The sequence below is a fragment of the Erpetoichthys calabaricus genome, chromosome 1, assembly GCF_900747795.2.
Source record: "Erpetoichthys calabaricus chromosome 1, fErpCal1.3, whole genome shotgun sequence".
NCBI lineage: Eukaryota > Metazoa > Chordata > Cladistia > Polypteriformes > Polypteridae > Erpetoichthys > Erpetoichthys calabaricus.
Window position 1 is genome coordinate 23,468,311 of NC_041394.2, and position 21,901 is coordinate 23,490,211.

Consider the following 21,901-nt stretch of genomic DNA (forward strand, 5'->3'; position numbering starts at 1 on the left):
ATCCAGGACGCCTGATCCTGGAAGCAGCAGCGCTCATCACTGCACTAATCTGACCCCATAAAACCCAAACAAAAATGGAAAGAACGTGTAGATTTCACATAGATGGTGACCATGATTGGGACTCATACCCAGAATCCCAGATCCCTGAAGCAGCAATCTGTCTCCATAAAACTCACACACACACAGAAAGAACATGCAGTTTTTATACATATGTGACCATGTTCAGGATTCATACCAAGAACGCTTCATCCTTGAAGCAGCAAGACTAATCACTGCACCATAAAAGTCACAGAAACATGGGGAGAACATGCAGACTTCACGCAGATGGTGACCCAGTCTGCAATTTGTACCCAGAACACGTGATCATTGAAGCAGCAGAGCTAACCCCTGTGCCAGTCTAGCCAGATGTTTCTATAAAACTCACACAGACAAAGGGGAGAACATGCAAATGTCATGCAGATGAAAACCGTGCTGAGATTAACATATGCAAGCAATATTTCACTGTACTCTGTTCATGTGGCAATATTGACCCTTACATTTATACTCAGTAGGCTAGATCTGTGAAGTAGAGAGGCTAACTACTGCGTCATCATGCCACCCGAAACCGAGAAATAATGAATAATTTGTAAATATTCTTTTAAAACCCGACAGTATTTCAGCTCCACGTCAATGACCCAAGTGTGACGGTTTATTGCCTCGAAAAACTATGCCATTTAAAACGGAAGATTTATTTTTCGTTGTCTCATGATCTGTGCATTACTCTTGAAGATATTACATGTAAATAATTGTTAAGATTCGTGTACATTTTTGAAAATTACTTTGGCAAGCACCACCTACGCAGGGAAGCCCTTTGTAAAAAAGAAATAAATAAATATAAGAAAGTTCCCTGGTTTTCCCTTCCTTTATCCCTCCCCTCATTCTTCTGCGGGCCGTCGGCGACAGGGCGTTCCTGTGAAAGTTTGTTTAAAGGGAGATCCTCACTTCGCCCTCGGGAGTTCCTACGTCTTAAGAGCGCAATTGCTTCACTAATTCAAAAAAACAAATCCGGTGTTTCCTCGCACACACCTCAGGTAAATGTGCCAATAATTATATTTACCGTTGTGGGGCAACATTTTTGGCTCACATGAAGCTCTTAGACAGTTGCTGCATCTGGGGCGTGATTAGCAACGCGAAAGAACAAAAACATCTGCAGGACTGCGATTAAATATTAAAATAAGGCCTATATTTTTGTGACATGTTATTCAGTTGATTAAAAGGTTAAAACTTCGCCGACGCCAATGCAATTTATTGGTAATGCATCGCTTAATCAGATTATTTGTCTATTTTGGTAACTGTTTGTTTCGAATGTAAATACCGTTTTTTGGAACTAGTGTTTTTGTTTGAAGTCAAATATAGTATAAATAGATATGCCAAAACACCTCAGACTTTGACTAAAAAAATTCTGATAATTTTCCATATGTCTATGCGATAAATAGCAAATTCGTTTATAAGAACTTAACTGACTTTCTCTCCTTCTACAATCAGCGCTCGTAGTAAAATTTTCTATTAATAACAGACAGGCTGCAAACCTGGTAGAGCGCTGTGTGGGAGAGGGATTCCCTCAACGTCATTGCTAGGATACCAAACAAAACACAGACAAGACATCACCATATATGGGCACGTACGTCATCGGAACTCTGAGGGCTGGACTAGGAATTCCTGCTCGTTTCATTCATAAAGACCTGAAGCTTCTTTGCAGCGAGGTTTTGCCACAGCTCTTGTACACAACGGATTCATTTGCGAGCGTTCATTTTTAAATGATAAAAAGAGACATTAGGATTAACATTTTTTATTATTCATTCTTCTATCTCCGGACACTACTGGATTTAATTTAATACGAGAAAGGGTTTGCAAAAGAAGATCATCAGAAAACACGGTTGTTTTAAACTCGAACCAGAACGGATTTTAGTTCTTATTGTGGGGACGTTTTACTTTTAAAGAAGAAAATAAGGAAGCAAGAAGGAAACAAAGCGCAAAGGTAAAGGATGTTTCAGCTTTTTCAGCGCATGCCGTTACACTTTTGTAAAGTATACTTTGTGATTTCGGTAAATAAGCTTTAGATAGTTGCAGCGGTCTAATCGCATTAAAATCAATATGACAATGGTTTATTAATTGCACTGTAGATATGTCGATAGCAAGTTTGACAGCTTTATACCTGTATATACTTCTTGTTGTAACTTGAGGCTGGACTTTAAAGTAACCAGCTCCTTGATTGACATGTGCATGCTGATGTATTAAAAAGTGCAACTTATTTACCGCCCCCCCCCATCCCCATGTTCCGGCCACCATAGGTGTCCCTTGGATTCCAGGCACGGAGTAGCCAGGTCTCCACGGTCAGGCAGGGAGATGTACCAGGGATTCCCAGGCGACTTCGACTCAGGCTCCCGTGGCAGCTCGTCCCCCTCCGCCGAGTCTCAGTACCTTTCATCCGTTGACTCCTTTGGGAGTCCCCCTGCCACCACAACAGCTCAAGTAAGTAAGGCGGATTTAAGATTGTTTTCTGAACTTGTTTCTGTGTAGTTTGTGAAGTGTTCAAAGCTCGTTTTACAAGAGGTGAAAAGGCAAAGTAACATGTCGCTGAATCTCAGACCACTCCGAATATTTAATTGGAAACCTCAATGGGAAAAAGCATGTTCTGTGATGTAAATATGTAATCCACTAAATGGACAGGCGAAACACCATACCATCATCTGAAGTAATCTGTCACACCCCCAGAGAATGGACGAACAAGTGTCGCTGAAGGAAATGACATTCATCCATTCATTAATTCATTCGTTCCCTCATTCATTCATTAATTCATTCATTCATCCATGGACGGCAAGTTATTCGACTGCAGGGTATTAAATAACCAATACGATTCCATATACCAAATAACATCGCTTGTTAACAATAACTTTTCGGTCTTTTTATATTGTATAATGACATACCGTATTTAAAATATTTGCATGGGAACATCAAGGGCTATACTTGTATTCTTTTTCTGGAAACTGTGCATTGGAAAACACTTCAATTTATACATACACGTTCAGAATTTATCGATATCCTATTCAAACAGCGATGAGAAAAAAGTTAAAACAATTTCAAACAGCTTCATGAAAATTCAAAAAGCGCTGAAGTAAAGTCGGTGTGCTAACATGAAAAAGTTCAATCTGAATTCGCAACAATTTCTGACAGTGCGGTTAAAACACACACACTTTAGCACAATCTGTGCAAGGTTCACGTCTCGCATTTTACCCTCACCAGAGGAGTACACGTTACCAGAAACATTTATTTTTAGGACTAAAACAAGAAGTAGGAGTGATGTAAAGATGCCAGTGCACGCCATCAATGCATACGAATACATCCTGCACATTTGGCAGCTGACGCTTCTGCCCCACTTAGTCCCCGTCGCTAGATACGCTATGCGTGGTAGGCGGGTTTCCGCAATGCGTAGCGGACTAGCGGCCTGGAACTCTCCGACTGACGCTCGGCACGCACACGCAAAGCTCCGCCTCTCCACGTCGCCTCCTCGGTGTAGCTCGCCGCTGTCTCTCCGCTTCACGCCGTGACGTCCGTACATTCTATTTTGGAATGTTACGTCGCGTTGCTAAGGGGAGGAGGCAACTAGGGAACCCGGAGAAAAAAACTGCCGCTCATTGGCTGAACTCGGGAAAGCAAAGCCGCGCCTCCGAGCGACCCACACTGCTTATGTAAATTAGAAGTGACAGTGTTTTTTGTGTACTTTCTCCTGCTGTCTACATTTCTATTCGCTGCGTCTCACGAAACGTCCATTAGTGCCTTTTCTTCACTTTTGCACTAATAGTTACGGTAGAAAGAAAGAAAGAAAGAAAGAAAGAAAGAAAGAAAGAAAGAAAGAAAGAAAGAAAGAAAGAAAGAAAGCGGCTATATTCTATAGGGGCCTCATATGTGGTGCTACTTATTTTTAAAGTGATTGCTTATATCAGCAATAGTCTTTACGCAACACATCACACATCGTGCTTCATTAATACATATTTTAAAAAAGTTTCAAAACCTTATGCAAATGTGGACATTTAGTATTTTACATTGCCTCCACAAATGTGCTGTGGCCGTTGTCTCTCCTTCAACAGTTTCCGCTGTTTAAGTTTTTGTTTCCTTCCCAATGAACCCGGCAGCACTACACTGGAAACTTTTTAACTTACAAATATTAAAATAATTGCGTGAAAGATATTTTTTGTGTCCCTAAGTAATACGGCGTACATTAACATACTGTATTTTTCTGCATCACAGCTTATTGGCGCTGTTAACGCTTGACATACCTGGTGATAACCTATAGCCTACTGGGGTAAAGTCACAAACGGAAATAACACTTTACGTATTTAGAAAAATTAATGTTAGTGAGATTTACTGTGAAAATTAGTGCATTTTTTGCATACATATGCATACGCTTTGTGAGAACAGCACCGATTTAAACACCCACGCAAATAAGCACTCATATATTACATGTACTGTATATAACATTTTTCTGGAAACTCAAAACGCTTTACATAGACACATGGAGCCACTTGAACCATCACCGATGTGTAAAAAGGACTTGGATGAAGCGACGGCAGCCATTCTTGCACGCATACAACTCATTAGCAGGACATTTTTTTTTAAGATGCCCATGGATCTTTTATGACTGCAGACAGTCCGGTCCTTGGTCTTGCAACTCATCCGAAGGACAACAATATTTGCATACTATCAGGTCGAACTTATACAACCAATGACTTTATAGTTTAAAACAAAGAACAAAAAAAAAAAAAAAAAACAACAACCAATTTCTCCCCTAGCCACGAGAAAGAGAGGAAAGCCAGGAGCATGGGCAAAAATAGTTACAAAAAAGGGAAATGTTCTTTCCCTCAATTTGAATGCTTATTCTAAAGTTTTGAAAAAATTCTGTAAGTGAGTATGTGATGTTTCCAGTTTCGAATAGTACAGAACATCATTTACTAACTGACTTATAAAAGGTGAGTTAGGATTCTTTTTTTACAATTTTAAAAGCAAGGTATCTGCACTGGGGCATTGGGATTCGTTCACAGACCACGGGATAAGCGCCTCCTACTGGTCTCTCCAAAACCTCGTCCACCAGCAATTCAAGCTTTCCTGGTCCAAGCTTTCCCATCCAAGTCCTGGCTGAGAGCCCAAACATCCTTAGCTTCATGGGGATTACCTGTTCTGAAGTGCATATAATACAAAAATCTTGGAAGGCTTGGAAGGAGACGATACGTGATTTTCTCGGAGACACTTTAATGTCCCGCGAGACAAGGCAGTGGTATATATATACGCCCTGCCATGGGTTTGTTTCCTGCCTTGCGCCCTGTTGTGGCTGGGATTGGCTCCAGCAGACCCCCGTGACCTTGTAGTTAGGATATAGCGGTTTGGATAATGGATGGATGGATGGATAATTTGCTGTAGAATGATTTGTGATAGCCCATATTGTGAATGGTACCATGCAAAATAAATACTGATTAACTTTTACATACACACACAGACATACCAATATTTATACACAAGAAAAAATTTAAAAGGAAATTTGTGTTCTCATTATACCAAGAAAAATAACTAGGCACGAAGAACTGCATTTATTGAACACATTCTCCTTTTTCTGCAAATATTTCCTCACATAATATCTCATTAAAATTGCTTTCATTGATCAAAATGGATTGTCACTGCTAATGTCTTTGTTCAGCCTCAATGGTTTTAGTCAACTACACATATTGCCTCCCTCTATGCCTTTCCACTAATACACTCTTCTCCATATTGTCCTTATTTGAATTTGAAAAGGTTTGGACTTTCTGACTACACCATGTTGCTGAGTAACAGTGAACCTGAGAAGGTGAAATGGCTTCCATCTTAGTAGATCATTGCAGACTGAGCGAATCAGACCTACATGTGAGTGGGTCCGTGTGTATTTTCTGAACCCACTTGTTCTAGTACACATTTAGCCTATTAGTGTTGGGTAAAACCACATACTGTATATGTCATCGAAAAATTGGAAAATTCATCTCATTGGACAATATGTAATGAGACACAGTAACTAGGGAGAGAAATAACATTTTTCAAATAATTGTGTTTACTTTCTCATTGCACTGAAACTATACACACTCTTTGCAATGACACAATAATATTTGAAGAAAGAAAGAAAGAAAGAAAGAAAGAAAGAAAGAAAGAAAGAAAGAAAGAAAGAAAGAAAGAAAGAAAGAAAGAAAGAAAGAAAGAAAGAAAATTACTCATTTATAAATATGGAAGGATGTGGGTCGATGGGCATCCCGATCAGGTTGGTTAGTTGTACCTTTTTTGGTCTGTAGGCTGTTGCTGTGGATGGATGGATGGATGGATGGATGGATGGATGGATGGATGGATGGATGGGAGAGACTGCTTCCCAGGCCATGTGCTTCCCCAGTGCACTGGGTGGTGATATCCCTCTGGTGTGCATTCCATTTGGACACCTGTAGGGCATCATGGGAGTTGTAGTGTTGGTGGGCAACCATGTTGGGGTCCTTGGGTGCTAAGGGGAGCTGCTTGGGGCAGACTCTGCTTACACAGGGAGGTTCTGCCTAACCCAGAAGGGCTTCCTGGATGCAATGTGATGTTTCTGGAATTGGTCCGGTATGAAGGAAGCTGCTCCTCTTCACTTGGGGGTTAGAGTCAGGAGAGTAGTCGGATGAAGCTCATCTGGGTGGATTGGAGAAGGGAAGAGTCTTCTTGCTGGAACAGTAGAATACTTTAAGGTATTTGTGACAATAAATCTCGTTATTTGAGTCTGAACCTGTGTCTGTGCAGTGGTGTTTGAGGTTTGGGGTGTTGCAACACCCAATAGTGGTTCACAATATACAGTATATGAATAGGAATAGCTTGAATTGATTGAATTGTATGTTCTCATCAAAATTGTTGTATTGTTGTAATGTGTTATGTTATATCAAGTGTGTTAGAATCTGACAAAGATATGGATTTCCTGGAACATACCTGGTATCTAAATTATCTGCCTGAATGAATCAAAGTCGTATCATGAACTGGTTTCATAAGCTGAGCATAACATTTTAATATAACACAATTCTATTGCAAAAGAAGAAAAGAAAACTGCATAGTGATGCAGAAGTGTTTCATTTAAAAACAAATTCAAATTTTAAAAAAAAATCTCAAATTTTCTGAAAGGAATTAAATAGATTAAAAGTTCACTTCAGCAGTGATTTGATTTCAAATGACCTTAGAGTTGGACAAGGTATATCTATGTAATGGTGATTGAACAGCAATTGAAATAAGAAAAAAAATCTAACTGTAATATATGCCTTTTTTAAACACACTACTGCTAATAAAAGCTATATATTTATATTATTTGCCTGTGTTGACGAAAGAAAGACTTTAGCTTCATTAAAACAGAATCACCTATGATTAATAATTAATAGAAAAAAATTAGAAAGTTGATGTCAGCGTTCTAAGCAAATTATTGTATTTTAGCAGATTCATATACAAGCCTGTGTCCATTAAAATTTGTGAATTTCCCCTTGGGATTAATAAACTATCTATCTATCTATCTATCTATCTATCTATCTATCTATCTATCTATCTATCTATCTATCTATCTATCTATCTATCTATCTATCTATCTATCTATCTATCTATCTATCTATCTATCTATCTATCTAAAACACCTTTGTAGAAACAGTCATTGTTATTGGTTTTTGCATTATCAGAACACGATGGAGAAAATCTTTTGGTACAAATAATATTTATAAACCATTGTGAGAATTTTATCAGTGATTTGAAAGTAGAACTCAGCATGTTAAGCCACAGGAATATAAAAGGTTGCCTTGTCTTTTGTTGAAAGTCTAAATTCATATATGATGATTAATATAAAGTTTTATACCCATAAGATTTTCAAAATCAGTGGATCTGATTAAAAAGATACTTGAAGTGTATTTACAGTTCTAATATTAACTTGAATCACTCCATGTAAAGATAGATGTTGTTCTCTGCTATTTTCATCCTCACGTTTCCCAGTTCAGGGCTGCCAGAATTCAAAGCCTACCTTGGTTGCAATGGACAAAATGGAGAAGTGAGGCACAACTCCGTATATTCTCTGTAATGAAAATTTGTACAAACCTCAGATTTAACAACCGCTCTCATTTTTCTGCTTTTTTATTTTACCATATATGTGTGTGAAGCTGTGTGTGTTTGTGTGTGTGTGTGCACGTCTTCATTATGAATGATACACTGCTTGATGCTGAAATACTATGTTTAAACACTATCCTTTCTAAAGCTCTGTATTTCTTTTTGGTGCTCCTCTTCTTACTCCAGGAGTGTACTGCAGCAACGTTGGAGATGCCAGGCTCTTTTGTACCCACTGTGACTGCCATAACAACAAGCCAAGATCTTCAGTGGATGGTTCAGCCCACCCTCATTTCCTCTGTGGCTCAGAGCCAACCTTCCGCTCCACCAACTATGTCTCACCAAGCTCCCCTCGACCCATACGATCTTCCTGGTACCAGTTACTCCACCCCAGGTGGAAGCGGCAGCTACCCAACCCCTACTGCTGAGACCCCTGGGCCCAGTCGTCCTACACGTACTCGCACCAGGAGACCCCGAGATGAAACCGTGAGTGCAACCTTCAGGGAATATTACATCCAGAGAATTGTTAGGCTCCACACTGACACATATTTCATACTTTGAGATCTTCATTGCAAGGCAGATGTCCTTATTTAGTTTGCTTAAAGGAAAAGAAAAATTGGCATATACTAAAATACACCATGATTACATAATGCTTTGTTTCCTTTTAATATATTTATAATAGCATTGCTCTGTAATGGTACAGTAGATACAGTTGATTTACTTTGCATAGATGGAATATTTAGAGCTTGGCTTAGGTTCTTTTATTTAATGCATGGCTTGTCCAGGCAATATGGAGAAAGAGCAGCGGTGCCATCAATAATTCAAAACACCACACACATACATAGTTTTAGAGTTGGCAAAAAAGCTTAAGATAATTCAGGACAAGATACATTCTGTATGGTTATTCTCACCTGCTGCTATGTTATTTATTTCATTGCTTTCAGTTTGCACAGTTAAAGCTTAAACATTCTTCTGGACTCCATTGTAATGTGTTCTTGAAGTCCCAAAATTCATGATGCCATATCAAAGCATATTCAGAGTAAACATTTTGAAATTACTTTAACTCTTCTGTTCGATAATATTAGTGTGAATAACAACAGTAATATACCGAGACACTGAATATTGTTTTTTTCTCCTAAAATATTTTGTTTCCTTGGAGTTTTTGCTGGAACTGTTAGAGCTGAGGCCGATGTAGCAGTGGCGACTGAGCTAGCAAAGTCGATTCTAAGTCATACATTTGCTGGGTCAGGTCCTACCTGAAGCACATTACTGTATGTGGCACTGGGCTTGTCACATCCAACCATAACAAATGTATGCACACACATGTGTTAGGTGTCTATAACTTGGGATTGTGTGAAAGTATAGAAAGTGTGGGGAACAGCCCAGACACAGACAGGTAGATATGTTAGTTTCACCACACACACGTTTATTATACATTATGTACAATAGTTCGAGTGCACAAACCCAGTGCCGCAGCACCAATCACCCCTTAAGTCCTTGGCCACACAACACAATGCCTTCAGTCTCTGGTCCGCCTCCACTCCTCTCCTCCGAGCTCCGTCCTACTTCCACCCGACTCTTGCTCCTGACTGGAGGGAGGCAGCCCCTTTTATTCACCCTGGAAGGACTCCAGGTGCATCCTGAGGAACTTCTGTAGCCACACCCCCTGTGTGGCGGAAGCTCTAGCGGTGTATCCGGAAGTCCTCCGGGTGTCCCCCAATCCTCTTCCCCCCAGCACTTCCGGGGTGTGGCGGAAGTGCTGAGGTCCAGGGCTCCCAAGGCATCGGGGAGCCCCCTGGCAGTGACCACGGGCCCCTACAGGGTTGAGCTTCCAAGCTCTGTACCCGTGGCCCCCAAAACAACCAGGGCAGACGCCCCCTCGTGTTCTGGAGGAGGCACAAGCCCTCCTCCGGTCCTCCTGGGCATCCCAGCCGGGTACCACAAAAGGCACTATAAAAAATAAGGATGATTATTTGTTATATTGTTGACTTTTGTGCACAGAGGATGGAGACTTCAGTACACTAAAACAGATTGCACTAGGCTATTATACATTTTATACATCTCTCAGGGAATACACATTAAAATCTAGAATTCAAACAGACTATGACAACACATACAAATCTAATATTCACAGCCATTAATAGGGCATCAGCTAACAAACAAAACACTGCCCGTACACCATGAACTTGACATGCTGTGTTTGAAATGTTATACACCAATTTCATACTTCCACTTTGAACCCACATTCTTCTTATTAATGCCTAAACCTAGAAATCTCTAGAAATCTATATGGAAACCTAGAAATCTCAAAATACCTTTAATGATCTAGTTTTATTTGTTTAGTTGACATGCTTTGTTTTTCCAGCAATGCTTTACAGCTTTGGCAACAACTTGTTTAAATGTTCCATCTGGATAAGAGGAAATACCTTGGCAGCAGTCAGTGATTAGACCTGAGCACTATTTCACTATCTCATTCATGGCAATACACATCTTGGTCTTTTGTATAATAAAATGCTTACTTTTTTTTCCTGCAGTATTAGAATAGTGCTTTAAAATCAAACACTAAAAATTTTAAACCAGGCTTCCATGTGCAAACACAAACCACTTGACTTATAACCAATCCAGAAAGTCCTACTCAATAAAATCTGCCACTGAGGATAAATTGAGCACATCAAGATTCATTAACATTAATACACACCTAGACATATGGTAAGAAACGTTTAAAGTTCAGCCTGTCATCCTACAGAAAGAAATGTATAGGATATAGATAGATAGATAGATAGATAGATAGATAGATAGATAGATAGATAGATAGATAGATAGATAGATAGATAGATAGATAGATAGATAGATAGATAGATAGATAGAAATGAAAGGCACTATATAATAGATAGATAGATAGATAGATAGATAGATAGATAGATAGATAGATAGATAGATAGATAGATAGATAGATAGATAGATAGATAGATAGATAGATAGATAGATAGATAGGAAAGGTGCTATATGACAGACAGATGGAAGCACTATGTCTTAGATAGATTATAGGTTATTGAGAGTATATTAATGGCCAAAGATGGCAATTATTTTCCACTTAAAATGAAATCTATAACACAATAAAGTGTGCTGATTGTGAAGGGGTCTGATTACTTTCTGTATCCACTGTAGAAGCCCGGGTATTAGTGCCAGAGTTGCACACTAGAAAATCATCCCAGATTCTTCATATACAGTATGTACATTTTTCTGAAGCAGAGGAAGCCTGTATTTAATTGATTGAGCAAAGCATTATGGGTATTTGCATAGCTGATTTATTTTATTTTTCCCCAGGGGAAAATTAAAACTCTACAGAAGCTAGTGATCTAGCTACTTGGTACCTGTATGAGAAATAGCTTTCCATAAAGTATTATTTTTTTGTTCTTTATTTCACCTTATACAATTTCTTTTATTAGGAATTTATTAGCTTTTGCATACCCCTTGGGGTCAGAGTGCAGGGTCAGCCATTGTACAGCGAGTGCAGGTTAAGGGCCTAGCAGAGTAGGATCTTTTATGGCAGTAATGGGGATTAAAACCAGCAACCTTCTGGATACCAGCGCAGATCCTTAGCCTCAGAGCCATCACTGGATTAAAGCAGGGATAATTTGAAGAAAGGCAATCTTTAAAACATCTACAGGCCAGCACAGGACCTTGCTTAAGTGAAATTTAGCAAACTGTTAAACATACTTTTATCTGTTCTATCTTCGTTGATGGTGGGCATACAACTCTACACAACTTGTGAACTCTGACTAGACAGAGTGTACACATTGATTGGCCTGTTTACCTGTCAATCAAGATTAAAGCTCACCCCATTAACCCCCCCTGTAATGTTTTATCCTATTATTTCACACAGACACATGTTCTATCCAATCACTTGTTATTTGTACCTGGCAGGTGGGCATCGCCTCGTCAACAGACACCCAGTGACTGTTTATAGAAAGCAATTTGAAAACGCCATTAAAGGAGTTGCCAGGTCAGGGGAAATCCTTCCATTTTGGGGAGAAAATCAGTGTCATATGACGGAGTGGGGAAGGGTTTAAAAAGGGGAGGTTTGTGAGGACAAAAATATAACAGTGATGTATTCTTAAAATTATCTTTCTATGGAAACAGGACTTCATACCTTCCACATTTATCCCACCCCGTAATGATCGATAAAAGCAAAGTTAGCAATAACCAACATATTAAATAATCCTTGCAACAGCCACCTGTCGTTGCTCCACCCACTTATCTCAAAGCACATGTATGATTGGTTAGTGGTCAGAGTGGCTTGGGATTGATGGCCATATGACAGAAACACTCTTACCTTGCGCCAGTCTGTACTCCTCCTGTTAATTTTTCTAACTTTACTAACAAGACTCAGAGATCCAGCTAAGCATGAAGCATACTGTATCTAGGCCTGGTATTAGCTGAGAGAGTTCTGAGAAGTTGTCATCTTAGCTTGACAAGATTAGAATCAAATCTTTTGAGTATATTTCAGTATAACAATTAACATTTATAATGACAACTCCCAAAGCATCAAGGTCCAGATAGAGAGGATTTCATTAGTAAATTGAGTACGTAGCAAGAGTTTGTAGATAGTGCTTATTATTTCAATGATTATATTTTACTTTTCTTACGTGTATTGGCTTAAAAAGGATGCCGTGATTGCATATTCAATTTTGGGATAAACACCTTCTTGAGTTATTACTTTTAGAATGAAATTGTCTGTGCATATCAGAGGACAGAACAGTACGTGTTTACGCGTTTCAATTCATCCATCCATCCATCTTCCTAACCTACTTATCTAGGGCAGGGTCGCAGGGCAGGTGGAGCCTATCCCAGCAATCAGAGGGCACAAGGCAGGAACAACTCATGGGCAGGATGACAGTCCATCACAGAGTGAACACACAAACACACACACTCCCACATATCGGGGACCGATCTAGCAGTCCTATGAGAGATTTATGTGCAGTAAGCTAATTAAACTTTAACTTCTCTAAAGAATACACCTACTAAGTTTTTTCGTTAACGTGATTGTTCATCAAGTGACAAATCTGAAACTGTTTTGGATAACAAACGGTGCCCCTCATTTGTGAATATTCTCCTTGTAGAGCAAAGACATGGCATTCTCTTGCAGGTGGCATGCAATCATACACAGGACAGTTGCAAATGATTTTCCATCTGAGTAATTTTAAATATTTTAGTGCAACAGTAGCTTGAGTTAGTTAGTTAACCAATTTGTACAAGTGACTAGGCCTCTCTTTACAATACATCAGTGTTTCCCATTCTTAAAACAGCCTTTATTAAACATGTCAGATTTTTTTGTTTTTCAGAACAGGGGGGGGGGGGAAAGTTCTCAAAATAGGGGGAAACTGACTTGCTCATAGTGGGGATTTTGACTGAAGTAGCACCCAGCCCTGCACCACAGCACAGAGGCCATTCCTCAAGCCTGTATTGGGTTGCCTCTTCAGTGCATATTTGTGAAAATTGTAATTATTAATTTTTTCATTCTCTTTCTCGTATTTTTATTCCTTCAGCTCACCCCAGAAGAAGAAGAGCGGAGACGTGTGCGAAGGGAACGCAACAAGCTGGCTGCTGCTAAGTGTCGCAATCGCCGGCGGGAGCTGACAGATCGGCTGCAGTCCGTAAGTTTCCAATTCTGGAAAGGCCCAGAATAGTTATAATGATAAAAAAGCATACATTTTCAGTGACATTAATGTACTATTCTCTCTACTTTACTTGTTCATTGGTTTCCATGATACAAATAGGCGTCCTTTTGCCAAAAAATAGTGTAAATTGTTTTTGTTTTTTTCCAGTGGAATATCTTTTTTTCTGGTTAAATTTTGAATGAATTAAACAGATGTACCATGTAGTCATTAGGGAACAGTCGATTAGTGAAAAAGAGTGCCATTTTATGAATTGACATTAAAACATTTACACACAACTCTTATCACTAGCTTTTTTTAGCTTCCCTAGTTTGTCACAATGAGTTATCAACTGTTTAAAAATGTGCATACAGAGAATCGATGTGGATAATATTAATAATATTATTAAATCTTTACATTTAAACAGCTCTTTTCTCACTACTCAAAACGCTTCAGTGAGTGGAGAGCCAATTCAACAACCACTATTGTGCAGCATCCACCTGGATGATGTGCCGGCAGCCATTTTTGTGCCAGTATGGTCACCACACATTACCTGTTAGGTGGAGAAGTGCTGAGAGAGAGAGAAATGGGCAAAGGAAAGTGTAAAAGGAATATGCCTGTAATGACTGCGATCAGACATTAAAGTATTAAATATCGGATAAAAAAATACCTTTTACATCCTCAAGAGCCAGTTGCAAGTGATGCCTACTATCATTCCCTTTGCACAGGGCTAGGCACTTGGTACACATGCCACTCTCAGCACACTCTTAAAACTAAAGAGAGATTCTTCAGAGTGATGCTAAAGGGGATCCATATTTGGTTCCCCAAAAGACCCATCCACATGAAGGTTCCAGAAAGACCCTTTATTTATTTAGATCCATAATAAGCTCCATATGGTAACTAACCATGAAGAAATGGAAACAAATTTGTGAGACACCAGTGACTCCTGATTTTAAATGGGCTCTTCCTTCATACAATATCACAGGCTCAGTGTCTTGCTAGATAGCCTACCATTCTACATATTAGAACGTTTTTCCAAACAAAGAACCACCTTCAAATGCAAAGAACCTGTCCAAGAATGAAAAGGTGCTTTGTCAAGAACGGTTCTACAAAGAACCACACAAGCCACTAAAGAAACATAAAATTCCATTAAAGAACCAGTATTTTCACAAGTGCACTTGGTTAACTTTTTGTGGACTGGAATGATGTTTGTCAGTTGAAGTCTATACCAGTGGTTGACCTACATTTTTGGGACCCTGTTACGGGGGCTCCTTTGCAACCAGCAAAGAATTCTGGGTAACCACTGTTAACTTCTTCAATGGGATTATTCCACAACAGATCACCACAATCTTTTTAAAATATTAACCACTACATCTCAGATTTTGATTTAAATTGTCAAACATGTCAAAGTCACTTGTATGAATAAAGATTTCCTCCGCCTTATAGTTTTTGAGTTATGGGGGGATGACAATAAAAGACACTTCTGGGACCCCTCTAGGCTTAGGGGCCCTGCAGGTTAAGCTTCATTAGTTTGATAGTGGATCCCTCCCTGGCCTCTCTACAGCAAGTAGTCTACAAAGTGAAACTACCATGCTTAAAATTACGAGAGTCCCGTTAACTTGTAATTATAACAACAATAATCTTTAGAAGTGCGTGTATTTGGTTTTTAGTTTAGTTGTCATTTAGAATTAAGAAAAGGGATTTACTTTTAAAAAATAGGACATCCCAGCAGTTTACACCTTTTGTTATTCCCACCATGATAATGCATTTCAATATTAATCAATATAGATACGGACACAATTTAACTAAAATAAAAATATGATAAAGTTTAGATTAAAAATAAAAGATGAGATGTTTGTGCTAGAATGATTAAAGCCCTTGTGTTCAAACCTGCTTTTTATTTTGAGATTACGCCCAGTTCGGGATCACTTCTAGTTCCAGTCCATGTCACACCTTGGGCTGTATTTTCAGAATCCCGATCTATAAAAGCTGCTTCCCTTTGCACACTGTCATTCAATTCTGCTGGACCTTGTTAAACACACACACATACTGTACACACACACACAGTGTTATTATGAATATTTTCTCTTTTTACTGAGTGAAGTTCTGTTTAATTAGAGACTATGGGCTGGGATGTCCCTTACTGATAGGCTGAGAAGTTCAGATATCCAGGAGAGGCTCAGAGTAGAGCCAATGATTCTCTGCAACAAGAGGAGTCAATTGAGGTGATTTGGGTATCTGAAACACATGCTTCCTCCCTGTGGAGGTTTTATGGGTAAGACCAGGTGTAAGTAGACCCCTGGGAAGACCCACAGTTTGCTGTGAGGACTATATCTCCCAGATGGCCAGGGAACGGCTTGTGATCACACACCATGATTTGGCAAGTGTGGCTGGGGAAAGGATTGTGTAGGCCACACTGCTACGATTGTTGCCCCGTGACCCAGTGCTGGATAAGAGGTGAATGAATGAATGAATGAATGAATGAATGAATATCTTTGATTTTCTTGAAAGTCCTTTTGATTGGGAAGTCAATGTGCAGTTTAAGAAGATCTGACAGGCACAAATCTATCATGATTGTATGCACATATGCCTTTGAGTAGAAGCCTGTATGGTTCTTCATTTCACTTTGCTGTTCTACTTGTACCACGTTTTGTATTTTTCAACTCTGGTAGGTTCCCCTTGTTAATATGGTTGCAACTTACTAAGAAACTCAGGTGATTATTAGTCAACTTTGCCAGTTCTCTTGTTGTCCCTAAAGAAGTGTTCATCTCCTTAGAAACATCTTTCCAGAACTGAGATTTTCCCAAATTCTGCCTGTTAGGTTTGCTACTAATGTGTCAGTACCACAGTTGGTACGCAACAATTATCAAGCGAGCAACTGCTGCCACCTTAATATGGCACTTCATCTCACATTTTCTCCTTGCGTGGTTGTGGTTTACTTACCTTGGCAGTGACATTCACGTCTCTGGTGACTCTTCCTATGAAGCCAGTAGACGGATTGAGAGAGCATGGGGGGTCATGAGATCGCTGGAAAGGGGTGTGTGGTGCTCCTTATATCTATGCAAAAGGATGAAGGTCTTTTCTTTGGTACTGTGTCTCTCCGGAGAATCCTTGGGTACCGCTGGTTTGACTTTGTGTCGAATGAGTGGTTGCTCATGGAGTCCCGCATGAGGCACATTACTTGCATTGTGAGGGAGCGTCAGTTACGGCACTACGGCCATGTGGCACGTTTCCCCGAGGGTGAGGGGACCTGAGTGGCTGCACCAGGCCAAGGGTTCGCCTACGTAACACCTGGCTGCGGCAGATAGAGGGTTATTTCCGGAGGGTGTTTGCCTGGCGGGTTGCCAACCACGATCCTGAGTTGTTTTGTCGTGCAATGGGTGCGGCAATATACTATATCAGTGCATACTCCCCAACTTGACTTTTGACTGGACTTGTGGTTGTGGTATTCCATCAGATGGTCCTAAAATGTTGATTTTAGTGACTGTAGTTTACAGTGCGTAGCTTCAAACAATATAGCGTCACACGTCACACAAAATAAATGAAAATGGTGGCAATCATGCAATACAAAGTGGAATCCTAAGAACAAAACAATGCTTCTTCTTCTTCTTCTTCTTCTTCTTCTTCTTCTTCTTCTTCTTCTTCTTCTGGCTGTTCCTGTTAGGGGTGACCATAGCAGATCATCTTCTTCCATATCTTTCTGTTCTCTGCATCTTGTTCTGTTACACCCATCACCCTCATGTCCCCTCTCTCATCACATCCATAAACCTTCTCTTAGGCCTTCCTCTTCTCCTCTTGCCTGGCAGCTCTATCCTTAACATCCTTCTCCCAATATACCCAGCATCTCTCCTCTGCACATGTCCAAACCAACTCAATCTCGCCTCTCTGACTTTGTCTCCAAACCGTCCCTCTAATGTGCTTAATAAAAAAAAAGCATCAATGCAACATTTTAGAATACCCAGACATGATTAATGCAGTAATTGCTTCATCAGAATTAGTAAAACACTGCATAACCAAACTGGAATCATTCTTAAAAGAGCACAGCCTACAACTCTTCTATGAATGAGAATTACAGCGGGACCCTGTCCAGCATTTCAACTTTAAGTATAGCATTATGATTATCTGAACGTTTTGCTTTTATGACCACATCTTTTGTTGTCATTTTATAAGCTTAAGTTAAGGTTGTACATTATTACATATGATAGCTTTAACCTTAATTTCCAATATTGAATGGACTTATGGCTATGAAGCCTATTCTTGTGTTGGATAGACCAGAAATAGCTTGCTCTCTTTCTCTTCTAAGTTTTGCTTTTGATGTGTCAGTACCACACTACATTTACCAAGTGAGCAACTGTTGTCCCCTTAACATGGCACTTCATTTTATATTTTCTCCTTGAGTAGTTGTTAGGGTATTCCATCAGTTGTTCCAACCACCCTCGCACTCTTTATAGATGCGTGATTTCCTGTTTTTAAATGCTAAGATGGTATGATTTGCTTCTACTGTACTGTGTCTAGCTCCATGTTGCCTTCATCCTTCCAGCCTTATTTAAAAATATGGACGCATGGAAGGATGGCTGGATATGTCCTACAAAGGAAATGAAAACCAACCAGGTGGCTATAAAACAAATGATTTCTTCCTTTTCATCTCATCATGTAATTACTGTGTTCCATCACAGGAGACTGACCAACTGGAGGAAGAGAAGGCAGAACTCGAGGCTGAGATTGCCGAACTTCAAAAAGAAAAGGACCGCCTGGAGTTTGTGTTGGTGGCACATCAACCCGCCTGTAAAATTCCTTTTGAGGAGGACCCTCAGCAGCAGGAACAGCAGCAAGTCAGGCCTTCGGTGTCCATTCTTGGCCTGGCCGTCAAAGAGGACCCTTTCTACTTGGCCAGTGCATCTGTGCCAGCCGTTTACCCACCTCACCCTCAGAGCCAGCAGCAGCCAGGGCTGATGTCGGACCCGGGCGCAGAGGTAGACTTTTCTAGTTCTTTCTTTGCGCACACTGAGCCTGTGATGAGTGCTCCCTACCCAGCTAACTCCTCATATACATCTTCATTTGTGTTCACCTACCCAGAGGGATCATCGACCTGCGGAGCGAGCGCACATCACCGGAACAGCAGTAGTGAACAATCCTCAGACTCTCTGAGCTCTCCATCTTTACTTGCTCTGTGAAATGCAAAAACAAAATAATACCATTACCAAACCTACACCCATACTTCCTTTCTTCTTGATACCTTCCTGATTCCACGTAAATGCACTCGCACACACACACACACGCACACACATGCACACACACGCACATACACGCACATAAAACCAGCACCCCTGCACCCCGCAGAGACATCCTCTCTCTTTGTTGTTTTGGTTGTTTTTATTTTATATTATTTTTCTATTCAGTTTTGGTTTCTTGCTTGCCTAGACTTTAATTCTTGCCTCTTCCATCCGCATCAGTCATGCTAAAAACTCTATTTTTAAGACAAAAAAAAAAAACTGAATTTGTTCTTTTCATACAAAATTTGTCTTCAATGGTGTCGCACTGCGTTTGTTTTTTGTTTTTGTTTTTTGTTTTGTTTCATTTAAAGCAAGCCCCGGAGACTCCTGAACTGACAGCTTCGTCCGACACCGAGACAGCATCCTCAACGCCAACAACGTCGGCTTCACCCTGGCTATGAAAAAAATAAATAAATAAATAAAAAACAAAACAAACTAAAAATTCAGAGAAACCATATGCCCTCCAGCAATTCCCTGGTTCAATGTGCTTGAACCTCTTTTCACCTGCTGCTGTCAAATAGGCTTGGGAATGTTTTAACGCCACAGGACTGCTAGAAACGTTGGATTTTGTTGTGTGCCGTTATAGTTGTTATTTATTTTTATTTTTTTTTTTTTGGCTTTCTCCTTTATGGAAAAAAAAAATGAAAAGCAGCCGTCAATCAACTCTTCAGCTGCACAAGCCCAGAAGCAAAAAAAATAATAATAATAATCATGGCTCGCTCATTTTGATTGTAAATGATGTGCTTGTTAAGCTGGTGTAATGTATGAAAGCTTCAGTCCAGCTAAAATGTGGGCTTTGTGTTTAAAATGTTTTGCCATTATTGCTTTTGCTAGAAAGAGGGGATTTGATAGCGTTAAAGGTTATCCTTAAAGAAAAAAAAAAAAACAAATAATGGGAGGGCTTCACAGTCTTGGGGGGGGTGGGGGGGTGGTTGAAATTCTTCATGAGTAGGTGGAAGGCATGCTTGTTTCAAATGAATAAGGCTGATGAGAAGGGGCTATTGGGTAGGAGGACTGAGCATTTCTCGACCCGGCAGCGTTTTTTTTAATACTCGCCTACTTAATCTGAAATTTGCCAGGTGTTTTACTGAAATCCGTTGCTGGCTGTCCATGTTCCAGGAAGATGTAGGACCAGTATGCATGTCCTCCTCCGAATGCAGTTGCCCAGGACGATGTCCAAGATGGGAGGATGCTGCCTCACTTCCGTAAGCCAGACGCCAACCATAATTAGTCCCCATTTTGAACTGATCCTCCCTGTTAATTTCTCCGTTAACTGTCTTATAGTAAACATGCAGCTCAATGCACAAGAATCCCAGTGGGCCTTAAGCCTGAATGTGATGTGAAATTGAACTTGGTCTTCAAGACGTCTGTAATTAGACAAACCAGGTCCATTGATGTTCATTTGTCCAGTGTGCATTTTCAATGCTTCTTAACTCAGACGCTCTTAAACCTTAGCCGAAGGATGCCATTTTTGTTTTCTTTTTGTTGTTATATTTCTGGCAGGAGGAGCATGAAGCAGTGGGGGACGTGTAGTCATCGTACATGCTTAAACACTCCTGCAGGCTCATAGCTTGCAGAGATGGAGTCTGGGTGCTGCCGGGAACAGCAAACCGCATGAGAAACCAAACGAATCACGTAAAGAACTGGGAGTCGGACGGATCTGGGTTTGCCGATATGAGAGTCACTTGCCGCATATTTTTTTCTAAGTACTGGTAATTGCTTCATTTTTTTTTTTGTTTCCAAGTGCTGTGTACCATATGGAGGCTAATAATATTCATTATCTGTAAAAATGCATAGGAACAAGGAGAACTAGTTGATGTGGTTTGGGCATCCAGTAAAGAGACTGAGGGGCAAATGGAGGACATACTTGAGGGAGTATATCTCTTGACTGACAAGGAGTGTCCGTGGGTTCTTAACGAGAACCTGGAGAAAGAGAAAACCGGTCAGTCTTGCGCCTCCTATTTAAAACACGGGGGACACAGTTGGAAACTTGTTAAGGGTAAATTTCACACAAACATTAGGAAGTTTTTCTTTACTTAGAGAACCACAGACACTTGGAATAAGCGACCAAGCTGTGTGGTAGACAGTAAGACTTTAGGGACTTTGAAAACTCGACTTGATGTTTATTTTCGAAGAATTTGGTGGACGCGACTGGCGAGCTTTGTTGGGCTGAATGGCCTGCTCTCATCGCAATCGAGTGTTGCAGTGTAAAACTGCTATCCCTACTCCCACCAAGACAAGCAAACTTGATAAGGAGATGAGAACATGGATGAGAAGAAGTCATTCTTTCTCTCCATTGTAATCTTTCCAAGAGCCTGGTTGCAAAAACAGAGCCTCAAGAGAATAATATAAAAAAAATAAAATAAAGAGAAGCTCCGAAATGCTCATTCCTCTCCAATGGCACCTCTCCGCTTAGGGCCTACAGCTTACCTAATGTACTTTGGGCGCGTGATTTCTTTACCCCCTTTCATGTTACTTTTACTATCCTGTCAGATTTCTTTGGGAGAGAGGCAACCCCACGGCATGCAGGTTGGTGCCTACTTTTGTGCATCTGAACGAATGTAAAGTGAAATGTTCTCACGATTGTTATTGTTTTCTTGTTAATATGACAAAAAAAATTTTTTTTTCTGTGAATTTGAGAGACTGCGGTCTTTCAGTTAAACTGACAAAGATGATGAGAATGTCCCTCCCGGTCCTGCACTGGGAGAGGAAAGCTGAGAAGTAAACTGACTTTCTCCTTCCTGCTTTCATTAATCATTACAGTTATCTTTTTTTTAATGTTCTTGGGCAATTTAGGGCAAGTTTTGCAATATAAACCTTTTT

The 21,901-nt window shown here is 40.1% G+C and overlaps 1 protein-coding gene across 3 annotated transcripts; it reads left to right on the forward strand.

Moving 5' to 3' along the window:
* The first annotated feature begins 1,732 nt into the window (after positions 1 to 1,732).
* fosb (FBJ murine osteosarcoma viral oncogene homolog B) lies at positions 1,733 to 19,520 on the forward strand. Of its 3 annotated transcripts, XM_051932757.1 has the most exons (6): positions 1,733 to 2,017; positions 2,331 to 2,511; positions 8,338 to 8,634; positions 13,698 to 13,805; positions 18,482 to 18,778; positions 18,882 to 19,520. In XM_051932757.1, exons 2-6 carry the CDS (start codon positions 2,386 to 2,388, stop codon positions 18,951 to 18,953), a joined length of 900 nt encoding a protein of 299 aa, XP_051788717.1. In that variant the 5' UTR covers positions 1,733 to 2,017; positions 2,331 to 2,385; the 3' UTR covers positions 18,954 to 19,520. The 3 variants fall into 3 exon arrangements, with proteins under 3 accessions (XP_051788717.1, XP_051788712.1, XP_051788722.1); XM_051932752.1 differs by having other exon boundaries at positions 18,482 to 19,520; XM_051932762.1 differs by lacking the exon at positions 2,331 to 2,511 and having other exon boundaries at positions 18,482 to 19,520.
* The last annotated feature ends 2,381 nt before the right edge of the window (positions 19,521 to 21,901 follow it).

Coding starts and splice junctions, on each gene's coding strand:
- fosb (XM_051932752.1), top strand. CDS start 2,386: ATGTACCAGGGATTCCCAGGCGACTTCGACTCAGGCTCCCGTGGCAGC. Junction 8,635..13,697: donor GGAGACCCCGAGATGAAACC/GTGAGTGCAACC, acceptor TTATTCCTTCAG/CTCACCCCAGAAGAAGAAGA. Junction 13,806..18,481: donor TGACAGATCGGCTGCAGTCC/GTAAGTTTCCAA, acceptor GTTCCATCACAG/GAGACTGACCAACTGGAGGA.